This window comes from Anser anser, assembly GCF_964211835.1.
Source record: "Anser anser genome assembly, chromosome: Z".
Lineage (NCBI taxonomy): Eukaryota > Metazoa > Chordata > Aves > Anseriformes > Anatidae > Anser > Anser anser.
The window spans coordinates 37,115,341-37,130,855 of NC_139723.1; the positions used below are offsets into that span (position 1 = coordinate 37,115,341).

The window sequence follows — 15,515 nt, forward strand, 5'->3', positions numbered from 1 at the left end:
ATCCTGGCTGACACTGTTAATATCATCAGTAAATCTGACACATTAATTCCAAACGCTAAGTTATCTGAAAATTACCATCTATCATTCTTGACTGCAAACTGAAATTTAACTACCTTCTCACTTTTGTACTATGTCAGTGCCTGTAACATTCAGTACACTGTATTACTGCTACAGAACTGATTCTTTTTCATATTATATCGTATAATTATTATATATACTTAACAACACCTGCAACGCCAACAGAAAGAAGAACCTTTGTATTTTCAAAAGCTATTCAGCCATGGACTGTTTTTCTCTCTCTAATGCAAATAATAATAATAATATAAAAAAATAACTGTCAGAAGGCAAAGGGTGTAGCTCAGAAATGGACAGTTGACGAATGCAGGGAAGAACTGAGAAAATGTCTAAGACAGGAATTCTGCCATTATGCTGTTCCTAAGGACATGTAGCAGTGGCAATACAGTATTTCAAGTTAGAGTTCCTCTTGCCTGAATTCCCAATTTTTAAGCAATGGCCAAATGGAAACAGCTGAAAAAACAAAACAAAGCGAAACAAAACAAACAAAAAAACCTTTTTGTTTTGTTTTGCTTCTTTAATTTCTTATTAGCTGTTTATGCTAATAATATTACCATAATGTTCTATACAAGCACATTACTAAGCAAACATAATCAGTCTGGAAACGCCTTATTCAGTCAGGAAGACTTGCATACTAACTTATGTATGGGTAAGACAGAGATGAAATGAACTGACTACAAAGGAAAGCTGCTTTATCACCCACCTTTTCACCTGTTTTTTCCAGCTAAAGAGCTTAAGATACAGTAAGATAGCAACATGCACATCCTGTGAAGAATAGGAACAACTTCATATTTACTAGTCAAATCTTGTCAGAATGATAATTAATGCATATCACAATTATGATATATTTTCCAATACTAAGGCTTGCAAGTAATACCGATTTCAAATCACTCATTAGCTCTCAGGCTGGGCTACCTGCTGATGTGAGCATCCACTTCAAAAAAGCTAAACATTTGAACTATTGACTGAGTCGGTATGGTCCAATTGGTATATGTTGAAGGTACAGTTTTACTAGATAATGAGGGGGGTTGTGTTCCTTTAATGAATGTCTCTGCAAATCTGATGTTAGCAGAACATTAAAAAGGTGACATAACATTAGTCAGATCTGTATGTTTGTTTCTAAAACCATGGAGAAAACACTTATTACCACTCTCATTTAAACTTTCTATTTAGAATCAGAGAATCATAGAATAGAACCACAGAATGGTTTGGGTTGGAAGGGACCTTAAAGATCATCCAGTTCCAACTCCCCATGCCATGGGTAGGGACACCTCCCACCCACTAGACCAGGTTCCTCAAAGCCCCTTCCAACCTGGCCTTAAACATTTTCAGGAATGGGGTATTCACAACTTCTCTGAGCAACATATTGCAGTGTCTAACCACTCTCAATGTAAAGAATTTCCTCCTTGTTTCTAATCTAAATCTTCTCTCTTTTAGTTTAAAGCCATTACCCCTTGTCCACACCCCCTGACAAAGAGTCCCTCCCCAGTTTTGCCATAGGCCCCCTTTAGGTACTGGAAGGCTGCTGTAAGGTCTGCCCAGAGCCTTCTCTTCTCCATGCTGAACAACCCCAACTCCTTCAGCCTGTCTTCATAGGAGAGGTGCGCCAGCACTCTGATCATCCTCATGACCCTTCTCTGGACTTGTTCTAATACATCCATGTCCTTCTTGTGCTGGGGGCTCCAGAGCTGAACGCAGTGCTCCAGGTGGGGTCTCATGAGAGCAGAGCAGAGGGAGAGAATCAGCTCCCTCGCCTTACTGGCCACACTTTTGATGCAGCCAGGATACAGTTGGCTTTCTGGGCTGCAAATGCACATTGCTGGCTCACATTTAGCTCGTATTAGGCTATATTTAACTAAATGATGCCTCCTCAGATAGCAGAGAACAATTGTTTCCTGAATTGCTACTACTTCACATTTGCTCCATTTTGATGTTCCATTTTGATCACTTTATTTTCTTTGTCACAATTTAGCTCTGCATAGCCATACCTGTTATCATTATTGAGACTTCCACTTATGCATAACTCTCAGATCTACCACTCTCTCCTACTTGGATTAAATTCTCTGTCTTCCTGTCCAGGCTCCCTTTAAAATTTTCTTAAATAACTGTAGCAAAACCTTGTAGCTTATTTCTACAGACTATGCACCTTAATAAGGAGTTTGGAAAGTAAACAGTCTCTACAATGGCAAATTCTATGTCCAGTCCCTTCCTGCAGTAGTGTGGAATGATAATTCAGGATGGAGTATACAACATATTACCAGCCTGCAAACACAGAATTTAGGTCAGCAGGGATTACCAGGAGTCAGAGTTTGAAAGAGAAGCTTGAAAGACAACATAATGATTTTGTGGAACAAAGATTTTTTTTGTCTCTCCTCTCCCACCCAGAAATTCTAACTTTTAATCATCTGTGCCTTACCGCCATCTTGTAACATCATGTACTAACTCCTGCTGACATAAATACAATCGGATCTTCCTATATAGAAGTAACATGCCAAAAATGTAGCAAAAATGATGGCTTTTAAAACTTACTTTGTTCATCTATCACATAAAGTAGACTACTACATTGCTTTTATGCTTCCCAGTGGAATTCAGCAATGATGTTAACTGCATAACTTAAAAATATTTGCCGCATGCAATAAACAGGCAGAAAAATAAAACACAGTATTGTGGGCAGGGGTGCTAAAGACCTCTACTGATCTCTCACATAATTTAAATGAAGCCCCAGAAGCTATGCCAGGCTCAGTTTGGCCAAGAAGTTTTAAGAGTTCATTATATCTGGCCAATATTTTCATCACACAATGGAGTTTGTGATTGCAACCAACGTGCATGCCTTCAGTACACTGTTTCTGTTTATGACATTGTTATGAAAAGAATGTCTAAAACATACTAATAATTTCAAGATGAAGAGTATAGCATAAGCTGTTGAATGCAGACAGAGGCCTATTTATGACATATATGAAGAAATGCAATCAAATATTTGTCCTCTTTCATACAGTTTGGATGCTTTAAGCAGTGTATGCACAGAAAACAGAAAAGCAAACAATGGCAATGAAGAAAAATGAAAAGATTTATCGTTGCTTGAAACTAATCTAAGTATTTTAAATAAAATAGACGCCTTGGCTAAGACAATGCTGGAGGATTTCTACAAAACTGAATTTAAGCTAGTAGCTTCCATTGTAGTTTCAGGTCAACCATAACTCTGTGAGAATGAAAACTAGAGAAGAAAAATCCCCAAATTATATCTATTTTTTAATTTAAAAGAAATAAAATTCTTACACTGTCTTCATTTTCTCTCAATTTTTTCAATGTAAGTTAGTAAAGAACCCTTACCAAGAACCCTTATGAAGGAGCCCTGAAGTAGAAATCCAGCCAAACAGCTGATCTTGTTAGATTTGTGCAGTTGTAAGCCAATGAACTATGAGGCAACACAGGGGAAAGGAACACTAAAATTAATGTTGCAATACACAGTGGGGGAGGGAGGGGGGAGAGAACAGAGGGGAAGGGGAGACAGACACTGAAAGATAAGAAATAGTGAAATAAAAGTGATAAAAGGACATTATCTAGCCTTTCTTGTAGCAGCAAAATTGTAATTTTCTTGAAATCTTTTTTACTACCTTGAGCATCGGAATGTGCCCGAATCAGGATGTTTTTCTGAATTTTGTAACAGAAATTCTTGCTAACACTTACACACAAACAAATCCTGGTATTATGTGCTTTTTGCTGTTTTGTAAATAGCAAATTAAAGTAGAATGTATTCTAGCATTACAAGGACTCATCTACATAAATATTTAGAACAGATCATTCTATTCAACTTCATCACTTCGCTAAAAATTATTTCAGCTATTCCACAGAAATCTACTTATGCATGTAATGCCTACAGTATCCCAGATGTGCTTTCTCACACAGATTTTTTAAGACATAACATATGGATACACAGAGGCAGACCAGTACACAGACACTTTTTGAAATGAGAAACCAAACAAAAATGTGTCATCCAAAATTATTTGAATCTCTGCTGATTTATTCCCAGACTGAGTGGGAGCTGATTGATTAAACAGGATTTTGTCCTCTTCATTACTTTATTTCATTATATGAGTTATAATCAGAACTCAAAGAAACCATGTTGATTTACAACATGATATTTCAGCCCTAATGCTAAACTTACTCTTGAGCTGTTAATAGACAAAACACTCATAAAAGTATCCTGAGGCCTGACAACCGATTCAAGAAACTCATTGCTGGTGTCTTAGGTCCAAATTATACAAAATGGAAATAGATTCTGGTTTCTGCCTGGTTTCCATTGTTCTTTGGGAAGGTTCTAAGACAATTAAGTCTATGAATGGACCACGTGCACCAAACTGTAACAGAAAAATATTCACTTCAGAAGATCTGTTATCCTTTGTTACTGCATTTTTACACAGTTTGTTCTAAAATGTAACTAAACAGCAAAACAGGTACCTCTTTCAGGTACCTATCTTTCAAGTTCTTCCATTTCTTAGACTACATTTTATGAACCTAAAAATAGAGTACTGCAGCCTTTCCTTACTAGTGCATTTTTCTAGCCCTGTACAAATAATCATAGAATCATGAAGTCATAAAATAGTTTGGGTTTGAAGGGTCCTTAAAAAACATCTAATTCCACCCCCCTCTGCCATGGGCAGGGACACCTCCCACTAGACCAGGTTGCTCAAAGCCCCATCCAGGCTGGCCTTGAACACCTCCAGGGATAGGGCATCCAGAGCTTCTCTGGGCAAACTGCTGCAGTGCCTCACCACCCTCAGAGTAAAGGATTTATTCCTAATATCTACTTTAAACCTACCTCTTTTAGTTTAAAACTGCTGCCCCTTGCCCTGTCACCACAGTCCCTGATAAAGAGACCCTCCCTATCTTTCCTTTAGGCACCGCATATAATTGCACACAGAGTTATCCAATAGGAGGTTCACCATGTGTTTTATATAAATACTGAGATTAAAAAATGTCTATATAATAATTGCCAATCCCTTTCAAAAAGGAAACTACTCAATAGCAAGAAACAGTCAATTTTTCAGGAGAATGAATAACATATGTATTAGTTAAGGGCCAGAACAACACATTCCTGTTACCTAATTGGTGCACTACTGCAGTAGCTGATGGTTGTGCTCAACAGACATTCTGACTTTTTCATGCTCCATATTTACAGCTTCTTGACTGGCACTCATTTTTTCCAGGCTTGTGAGATTTGTTCTATATGTACACCAGCTAAACTCTGGAAGCAGTGAAGCTATCCGAATTTTATCAAAATTAAGGTACAGAACACACAGGGAAAACAGTGATCTTGTTTTAAATGGATGCAAGGTGTTCCATATGAATACAGTCATACAGTCATACACAATTTAAACTAGAAGACTTACCTTGACATGCTCCAGTGCGAATATTAGGGATGAAACCACGACGACATGGTTGAGGCTGGGCAGGGCACATTTCACAGGGGTGACCCCATGCACGCCCAATGGTTGCACAACAGAGGGTTTTCGTGCAAACGATTCCAGTTAGCTGGCCCTGACACATCTGGTTGTTAACTTGTGTGAAACATGGGCCTGTTCTGTAATCTGGAAAAGAGGAAAGATCACTGTATTATTATATTAGACAGTATACTACTCAATAAAGCAGGAATTTTTTTTTAATCCAATAGACACCTGTACCAAGAAAATGGTAGGAGGAACCAGCAATTTAAGTTATTTTACTGCTTACAAAAGTAGCACAACACTTTCCACTGAATGTAATTATTTTTGCAAGATTATCTTATCTTTTGATTCCTTCCTTTCTCACAGATGCAAGTAATGAAAGGCAACTGGACCCCAAAACTGACCAGTGCATTGACAATGTATTCAGTAAAATCAGTAAGAAAGAGTTTTAAAAACAAAAGCACAAATGAGCAAACAAACAAGAGAGCAGATAAAGCAATTGAGGACTGGGAACTCTATGTCTTGCTCCTAAGAAAATTCATGATGATTCATGGGAAGAAGATCCAGAACACAAAAGCCACACATTTGTTCACTCCACTTTGATCAAGACCATGCCTGAAACTTGCCACAGAATCCACGTTCCTGCTGGAATACTTAGTGCAAAGTAGTGCTACCTATGGAGGACTAATTGGTATACCATTATTTATTTTTAGAGGAGTAACATGAGCCATATGCTCATGTTACATGTGATATGTATGTGCTATATTTGGTGCACTGAATACAGCAAACAAACTATACGAAAATATATTCCTAGTTGAATTCCCATAAATAGTTAACTTATTAGGGTTCAACCTGTAAAAAGAAAGATTTTTTGACCTTATGAGGCAAGGCAAACTGGGAACAACAATTAGTTCAAATTCCCTAGGAACAAATGAGAAACAGATGGTTGCTCTACGCCAGATTTCATATCCTTATGGAAACTTTAAGAGGTGGGGCGGGGGGAAAGAAGAAAGTGCAAAGCTTCCACTCAGACCCAGTCACATGAATAAAGGCATAACAGTAGGGTTGTGGCTGTTCTCATTGTTATCCTGTCCTATTCACCTGTTTTTTTCCTAGAAAATAGATTCCAGTGTGTTAATGTGTAAAACACTTAGACTTTCTGCCTTTTCACTAGTTTGTAACTGGGCTTACAAGCAAGCTACAAATGGGACAATTAATGCCTTCTAGAATCTGATATTTTTACCCTGACGAATAAAAATCAAGGCTTTGACATCTTTGCAACAGGAAAAAATGGTCTTCCCAAAAGACTTCATATTAAAAGCACTCTTTCACTAAGACATAAGGCTTTTAAAGTAAAAGCTAGCTCTACTCTGCACTGGTACAGCCTCACCTCAAGTACTGTGTGCAGTTTCACAGTATCACAGATTTCTAGGTTGGAAGAGACCTCAAGATCATCGAGTCCAACCTCCGACCTAACACTAAGTACTCCACTAAACCATATCGCTAAGCTCTACATCTAAACGTCTTTTAAAGACCTCCAGGGATGGTGACTCCACCACCTCCCTGGGCAGCCCATTCCAATGCTTAATAACCCTTTCGGTAAAGAAGTACTTCCTAACATCCAACCCAAAACTCCCCTGTCGCAACTTTCGCCCATTCCCCCTCGTCCTGTCGCCAGGCACGTAGGAGAACAGACCAACCCCCACCTCTCTACAGCCTCCTTTAAGGTAACTGTAGAGAGCGATAAGGTCGCCCCTGAGCCTCCTCTTCTCCAGGCTGAACAAGCCCAGCTCCCTCAGCCGCTCCTCGTAAGACTTGTTCTCCAGACCCCTCACCAGCTTGGTCGCCCTTCTCTGGACTCGCTCGAGCACGTCCATGTCCTTCCTGTAGCGAGGGGCCCAAAACTGAACACAGTACTCAAGGTGAGGCCTCACCAGAGCCGAGTACAGGGGCACAATCACTTCCCTAGACCTGCTGGCCACACTGTTTCTTATACAGGCCAGGATGCTCTTGGCCTTCTTGGCCACCTGGGCACACTGCTGGCTCATTTTCAGCCGACTATCAACCAGTACTCCCAGGTCCTTCTCGGCCAGGCAGCTTTCCAGCCACTCATCTCCCAGCCTGTAGCTCTGCTTGGGGTTGTTGCGCCCCAGGTGCAGGACCCGGCACTTGGCCTTGTTGAACTTCATACAGTTGGCCTCAGCCCATCGCTCCAGCCTATGCAGATCCTCCTGCAGAGCCTTCCTGCCCTCGAGCAGATTGACACACGCACTTAGCTTGGTGTCATCTGCAAACTTACTGAGGGTGCACTGGACGCCCTCATCCAGATCATCGATAAAGATATTAAAGAGGACCGGCCCCAGTACCGAGCCCTGGGGGACTCCACTAGTGACCGGCCTCCAACCAGATTTGACTCCATTCACCACAACTCTCTGGGCCCGGCCATCCAGCCAGTTTCTAACCCAGCGAAGCGTACACCAGTCCAAGCCCCAAGCAGTCAGTTTCTTGAGGAGAATGTTGTGGGGAACTGTGTCAAAAGCCTTACTGAAGTCAAGGCAAACCACATCCACAGCCTTTCCCTCATCCACCAAGCACGTCACTTGGTCATAGAAGGAGATCAGGTTCGTCAAGCAGGACCTGCCTTTCATAAACCCATGCTGACTGGGCCTGATCGCCTGGTTGCCCTGCAAGTGCCGCGTGATGACCCTCAAGTTAATCTGCTCCGTGAGCTTTCCTGGCACTGAGGTCAAACTGACAGGCCTATAGTTCCCCGGGTCTGCCCTGCGGCCCTTCTTATAGATGGGCGTCACATTGGCTAGCTGCCAGTCAACTGGGACCTCCCCCGATAGCCAGGACTGCCGATAAATGATGGAAAGTGGCTTGGCCAGCTCCTCCGCCAGTTCTTTCAGTACCCTCGGGTGCATCCCATCCGGCCCCATCGACTTGCGCACATCCAAGCTCCGTAGCAGGTCGCCAACCATTTCCTCATGGATAGCGAAGGCCACATCCTGCTCCCCATCCCCTTCCACCAGCTCAAGGCACTGGGTATCCAGAGAACAACCTGTATTGCCGCTAAAGACTGAGGCAAAGGCGGCATTAAGCACCTCAGCCTTTTCCTCATCCTTAGTAACTAGGTTTCCTCTCGCATCCAGTAAAGGATGGAGATTCTCCTTAGTCTTCCGTTTCGCGTTGATATATTTGTAAAAGGATTTTTTGTTGTCTTTAACGGCAGTACAACAATCTTTAACGGCAGTAGTTTGGGGCACTACAGTATAAAAAGGACATAAAACTATCAGTGAGTGTCTGAAGGAGTGCTACAAAGATGATGCGGGGTCTAAAGGGGAAGATGTATGAGGAACGGCTGAGGACACTTGGTTTGTTCAGCCCAGAGCAGAGGAGACTGAGGGGAGGCCTCATGGCAGCCTGCAGCTCCCTCACAAGGGGAGCAGAGGGGCAGGCGCTGAGCTCTGCTCTCTGGGGACAGCGACAGGACCCGAGGGAACAGCATGGAGCTGGGACAGGGGAGGGTCAGGCTGGGTGTTAGGGAAAGGTTCTGCACCCAGAGGGGGGTCGGGCACTGGGACAGGCTCCCCAGTGGTCACGGCACCGAGCCTGCCGGAGTTCAAGAAGCGTTTGGACAACACTCTTAGACATATGGTCTGATTTTTTGGGTGGTCCTGTGCAAACCCTGGTGTTGAACTCAGTGATCACTGTGGGTCGCTTCTAACTCAGGAGATTCTGTGATTCTGTGATTCTAGCTCAAAGAAAAATAAATGATCTTTTCCCTGTCTTTGACAAAGCTCATTCAGATATACATTTGGGAAAGACTTCTGCATGCAGCTTTTTCAACGCTTTTGAAACTAATTTCAACTGGACTCTTCACATAAACAAAGTTATGCATGCATGTAAGTATAAATAAGAAAAATGCCTAACAAAACAAGGAGATTAAAAGATCTTTAATACTCTCTAAAGAACGTGAATTTTAATGTTTCTTGACTTTCATTAGAATATTGTCTTCAGAGTTATGCATTTGAGCTACCCCTGTGTCCATCAAGCCACCAAAATAGTACTTTAAATAAAATACTGACATTACAGAAAGAAAATCCTATCCATTAAAAAGGTTTTCGGTGATCTTTCATCCAACATACTGGAAGACAAGCAGCTTCTCAATAGCCTCAGTTTAATCAACTGCAAGATCCTGCCAAATCAGAGATAGCTGAACTTCTGACATGAAATATAGACCCTGATGTCTGATAGCAGAAGACAAACATCTGCCGTCTTCAGCTTGAATTTCATCAGGCAATATATGTGAATGACAAATATTTGAAATACAAATTCCATCTATCAAAGATTTAAATTCCACAAACTCATTGTAATCTTGTCTGGATTTCACTTAAGGAGTAAGTGTAAGGAAAAGACTCCATCACAGATTATGACTGTATAGCTGTTTCATATAAAGTTTACTCAGGTATCACAAAAATTGAGGGAAATATGTGATAGACCACATTTAACCTGCAAATCATCAGCAATGGTCAGCCTGCAATCAGAAGAAAAACAGAACTGTTCAGAATTTAAGAACTGAAATAAATGGAATTAAATCCTAGCCCTGGTGAAAGCAAATGGGAATTTGGCTATTGAATTCAATGACAACACTATTTCATTCTTGGAAAACACTACTGTGCTCTTTAGCAATTGGCTGTATGATAATTTATTGCCTAATATCATCTGTAAAAGCATTCCCTGTGTTACACAGAGAATGTAATGAGCTTTATATGCACAGGAAAAGCTTTTACCACTAGGTGTTCAATGAGCAGACTCCCATTCTAATGTCAAATAAGTTATGTACGCTACTAATATGGTAGTAACACAAATGATTAAAAGTATTTCACTCATTTCATTTTCTCATTAATGTCTGAAATACAAGTAACAGACAGATTCTGGGAAAGTTCATGGTCTACTCTATGTATTGAGAGCTGACTGTTGGTCTGTAATTTGCACATTGCAGAATTTTTGCCCGATAGGTGACTGCAGTCAGATCAGTCAGAAAGACTGAATCTTTCCTGAAAATTCAGATTGGTTTTAGAATCCTCAAGAGTAAGATTTTCAAAAATGTGAAGCTGAAAAAGACTAAAAAGATAAACCTGGTAGGTAAACCTGGAAAGACCATTTACGAGCCACTAGCATAAAAGTAAGGGTCTTATAATAACATATAATCATTATCAAAAGTAAGGCGCCCAGTAGTGCAAGGGACTGTCCAAGTGTGTAGGAAGCATATGTTCTGTAAACCTACATGTATGTGCCAAACTGTGCCTTAATAAACAGAGAATGCATAAATCCTAATGTTCAAGTTGTATAACCAAGAAAGTTCTATCAGTGTAAATCCACAGGATGGCATCTAAAAATCTGACTGCTAACTTTAGAAGAACAGATGAAACTGTCATTGAACTTCTGGGCAATTTTACAAGTGAAAATAAATTCAACCCAAAATACTGAGATCCGAAATGACATTTCAGGATAATGGCATACAGACAACAGATCCTGAGCTCCTAAGTGAATGTATGGCTTATATGACGTAGGGTACAGAAGCAGAAATCCAAAAGCACATCATTACAAGATAGAAACTGGGAAGTAACACGATAAGTAATTGTTGAGCAATAGTAGTTCTTTGCACAGATATGGCAGCTGCATTTCAAAAGGGATGCTAGAAAACTAGAAATACTATGCAAAGAGTCAGAAGAATGTCACATAATATATTTTTACTTAAGTGAAATAAATATATTAAGACTAGGTGTGAGTCCGATGATAATTTTTAGTTTCAAATGAAGACATGGATTTGATTAACTATTTACTGTGTGATATTCTGTGGTCTTTTTTAAACAATCAGACTAGATTATTTTGATGGTTCATCTGACCTTAAAATCCCTGCGTTTATGAATCAATCATCTTTTCCATATTGTTTTTCTTGTCATATTGTTTGGCGTTTCTTCATTTGCTCCTTCCCCAGCATTGCTGCTGGAATAATTTTGCCAGAAAGAACATATGTTAGAACATATGTTACAAATCATTTGTTGCTTAGAAAGGGTAACTGCCTTGGTGAAAGAAAGCGATTTTCGGCACATATGTGTTACGCATTTTTTAACCTCAGAAAACTCTATTTGTTATGCACCATGACTTGAAGAATGACAACCCTTATCAACAATCAAAACTGTTAATATCATTAAATTTAATAAGAAGCACATTTTCTTGGCATCAATATAAAAAAAAAATAAAAATCAAAGCAACTGGAAACAACATACTAGACTTCTAAATTTCACCGTACTACAGCACATCTAGTCTTTCATAGAAATATGTGTTCTGTATTCACACAGACTACATGGGGCTATTCAACTATCAGGGTTCTTGAGATCTTTTTCATTAATTCCTTTTGGAAAAAAAAATTTAAAAAGTTAATTCTAATTCTAGTTGTAATTTTTAAAAAGCTATTTGACAGAGAGACTGCCACAGGAATTAGAAACATAGGAATCCTAATGTTGGATATGGTCCAATAGTAATCTACTTTGTTTTTCTTCCTGTACCTCTGGCCACAACCAGATGATTCAGGCGAAGGTGTAAAAAACCTGCCGTAAATTGACATGGGATAATCCGCCTGCCACATTAAGTTTTCTTCTGGTGCCTAACATCCACTAACTCAAGACTTGAAACACAGCATTTAACATCCCATCTACCATTTGTTGTCATTTACAACAAAAAGTTAAAATATTTTGATAAACATATAAGGATCTTATTTCTATATGAATTTTGTCATGCTTTTAGCCTCCACGATTTCGTATTGTGTTAACTACAAACTGCTGCCCATGAATTTCTTATGTCTTCTCAGATAACTAAAAGTAAAAAAAGTGACAGAAGGAAAAAGGAAAGGAAAGAGGTATCCAGACATGCTGGAATGTGTATTATAAGTTATCTGGAAGAATATGAAAACATTAAGTTTCTTTTCACAGACTGAGATTTTAACTTGAAGCTCCAAAGACCAAAAGATTGTTTACGTGTAAAGCCCAACAGTACTATTGCAGGTGCAGTCAAAGTTTCTTGCACCTACATAAAGCCCTCCAGAAGGCTGAAAGGACATAGTCTGCAGTATTGGAGCAATATATTATGATAAATCCTGTACTTCATGTCTGAGTGCTAGAAAAATTAGCAGAAAGGAATTGTGAAGTCTCTTCATTTTTATTTAAACAGAACTCCACACAATCATAACTAGATACGTAAGTAATGGAAGTATTTTTAACTATAAGCTACTTGGAATATTGATACTTCTATGACTAAAAGTAAAATAATGGAAACATTAAACTGTTGATCAGTCTGAATCACAAGAGAAGTGAGTAAAAGATTTGTAATGAGGTGTCCCACCCCCATTAATTAAAGAACAAAACCTAGTATCTGGGAAACCTGTTTCACTTCCTTTTAGAGCAATTTTGCCCATCATAAGGACTTTACACTCTTTCACAGGTATGATTTAGCAAAAATTAATGAAGAGATCAGAAAATAAATTATCTCAGCATCCACGACCTCACTTGAAGGCTCAAATATAGCAAGCAGCTTATTATTATTACTGATGCCTCAAAAATCCATCTCATATACCAGCATTGTTAGACAAACAACCTAATACACAGAAATCTAGGCCCTGAATGCTGGAAAGTAGTATCTCTCATTACTGTTACCTGGAACTTTACTCTGTTCAAACAAGAAAAATAGCACAGTGGATAAAAGTCCAAGAACCTTCGAGGAGCACAGATGAAGTCTACACTGGCAAAGATCTGAAGTCAATTTCACCCTGCCAGAAGATGCTCCAACACAAAACATGCTGCAGCTGCAACTGTCTCTATTACACCTGTGTTAGGATGCTGTGGCTGATTTCCCCATAAATCCCAATGTGATTTTTCAAATAAATATTTTTTTGTGAAGTGATTATAAAAGTTTTGATAATTAAAAGTATACTTGAGGTTTGTCTTCTTCCAGTATCAAATAAGACAATGTGCAACTCTACTGTGATGTCTGAAAGACTGGCAGAGCAATGTATATCCCATTGTCTCACTGAACCTGCATAAATGACTGTGTTGTCCAGATCTTTGTGCTTCTTAAAAATGGGAGATCAGGACTTTTTCCTTGATTAAATTTTCATCTGAGTATGAAATGGTTGATAATACTCACAGTCGTACTTGGGTTCAGACCACAAATCTGAAACGTATGCATATGCAAATATTATCCTTCTTGTTCAGCTCCACCATCTGCAGATCATAACTCACAGTATGCAAAAAGATATTTAAACATTACAAATGTACATATGTTTGTTTTATTAAAGATTATCTAAAATTGTTTTTCCTTCAATATTTTAATCATCCTAATACGGAAAATTGATCTTTTCTTCAGTAATGCTTAGCTGCCAACACCAAGGGTTCACCATAAGGGAGATTTCAAAGGTAACAAGAATTTAGATGAATTGTTCTGATTCAGACTTGATATAAATAAAAAGCATTTTTTTCAAAGGTGACATCCAACAAGTTGCAGGAAAAAAAAATGTTGGCTGAAAATGAGAGCTAGTCTCTTGGAAAACGAAAGAGGCTTGGCAAAGCTATTAATTTCTCTTGGAAAAAATAGTCTATGAGCAGTACAGCTATTGAGGCTAAGAAGTTCACATAAACTAAAGCCTGAATAGTAAAGTCTAAGCCACCTCCTCCCCCCCCCTTTTTTTTTTAAGAAGAAAATCTGTATGTCAAGTCCTTAACTAAGTTTTTGATTCACATAAATAATGAACACCAAAGTCTTTTAAAAATTTTAAATTATGGATAACTCAAAGAAGTTGAGACAAATCTGCAGATGGCTCCTTAGTGTATGAGACTGGGATTTCTATAACATTTATTTTGATATGTAGAAATTAAGAAGAATTGTTTAGTTCAAAAAGTTTTTTAATATTTACATTAAGTGTATTATGAAGGATTTAACATTTTCCTAGAGTTGACAGCTTTCATTTTCAGGTTGAATTCTTGCTACTATTCTAATAGTTCAACATGACCATTTCTGACCAAGTCCCTTGATGCAGTCCTTTCCATCACCTAAACTCCTTTGATTGATTAGGCGACTTAATATACACATGGCAATTAAAAAGGGAGTGGAGGGTTGCTCTAAATTAAAGAAAGAAGAAAAAAAAAAAAAAAGCATGTTTAAAGCAGCAGTCTATGTGGGCTTTGTAGCTTTTAGCAAAATTCCAGTTTCCACCAGCGCTGCTGTCATGTCCATTCTAAGCACATTCTCATTTTCCTCATGCTGGAACAGAGAAAGCAGCTCTTTTCCAAAAACAACATTCCAGGGTTTGCACACCCATTTTAATATAATTGATATTATGTCAGCTTTAAGTAGACAAAAGATAGTAGAAGTTTTGTTGTATTACCTGCAGATCTTAAAACTTTTTTTTTTTTAATTAAAAATAATTCATTTTACACACCTAAACACATGGGAAAGGACAGCAAAGTACCAGATAATCAACAATACTTCTGAAATAAAGGACAATTTTCTGTAATTAATATGAACATCGAGGAAAATGATTCTAACATTTTAAGATATTAAATATTTTTTAAAATACACACAGACAAGAAACAGAGAAGAACAGAAACACAAAGAAAGAAAGAATCACAAAAATATTTTGCTTCTGAAAGCAACAAAACTCCATAAATAACAAAATAATACTGGGAAAACTTATTGGAAGAAACTTGCCATTTTCAACTGCATTATCATGCACTGACTGCTACAAAATTTGAAGTGTAGAATAAAAGCTGGGAAGTAAGTATCCCTAGATCTTGGTTCAAGCACAAACTCCAATTTTAGTTTGTTTGGAGCTTCTTCCTTCATATGTATGTGTTTCATTATAGTTCCACAAGCCCTGCTATTATACAAAGCTTGCGTTCTAGTTTGGATATTGGACCCTTGCGAAATAGCTCCGCA

General features: G+C 38.7%; 1 protein-coding gene across 2 annotated transcripts in view; it reads right to left on the minus strand.

The window, feature by feature from the left end:
- Window positions 1-15,515, minus strand: part of FBN2 (fibrillin 2) — a 191,639-nt gene that overhangs the window by 132,890 nt on the left and 43,234 nt on the right. For both annotated transcript variants that reach the window (XM_083819186.1, XM_083819185.1), the window contains exon 6: window positions 5,466-5,663. In XM_083819186.1, coding sequence (XP_083675312.1) covers window positions 5,466-5,663 — 198 coding nt within the window. The remainder of the gene's footprint in view (window positions 1-5,465; window positions 5,664-15,515) is intronic.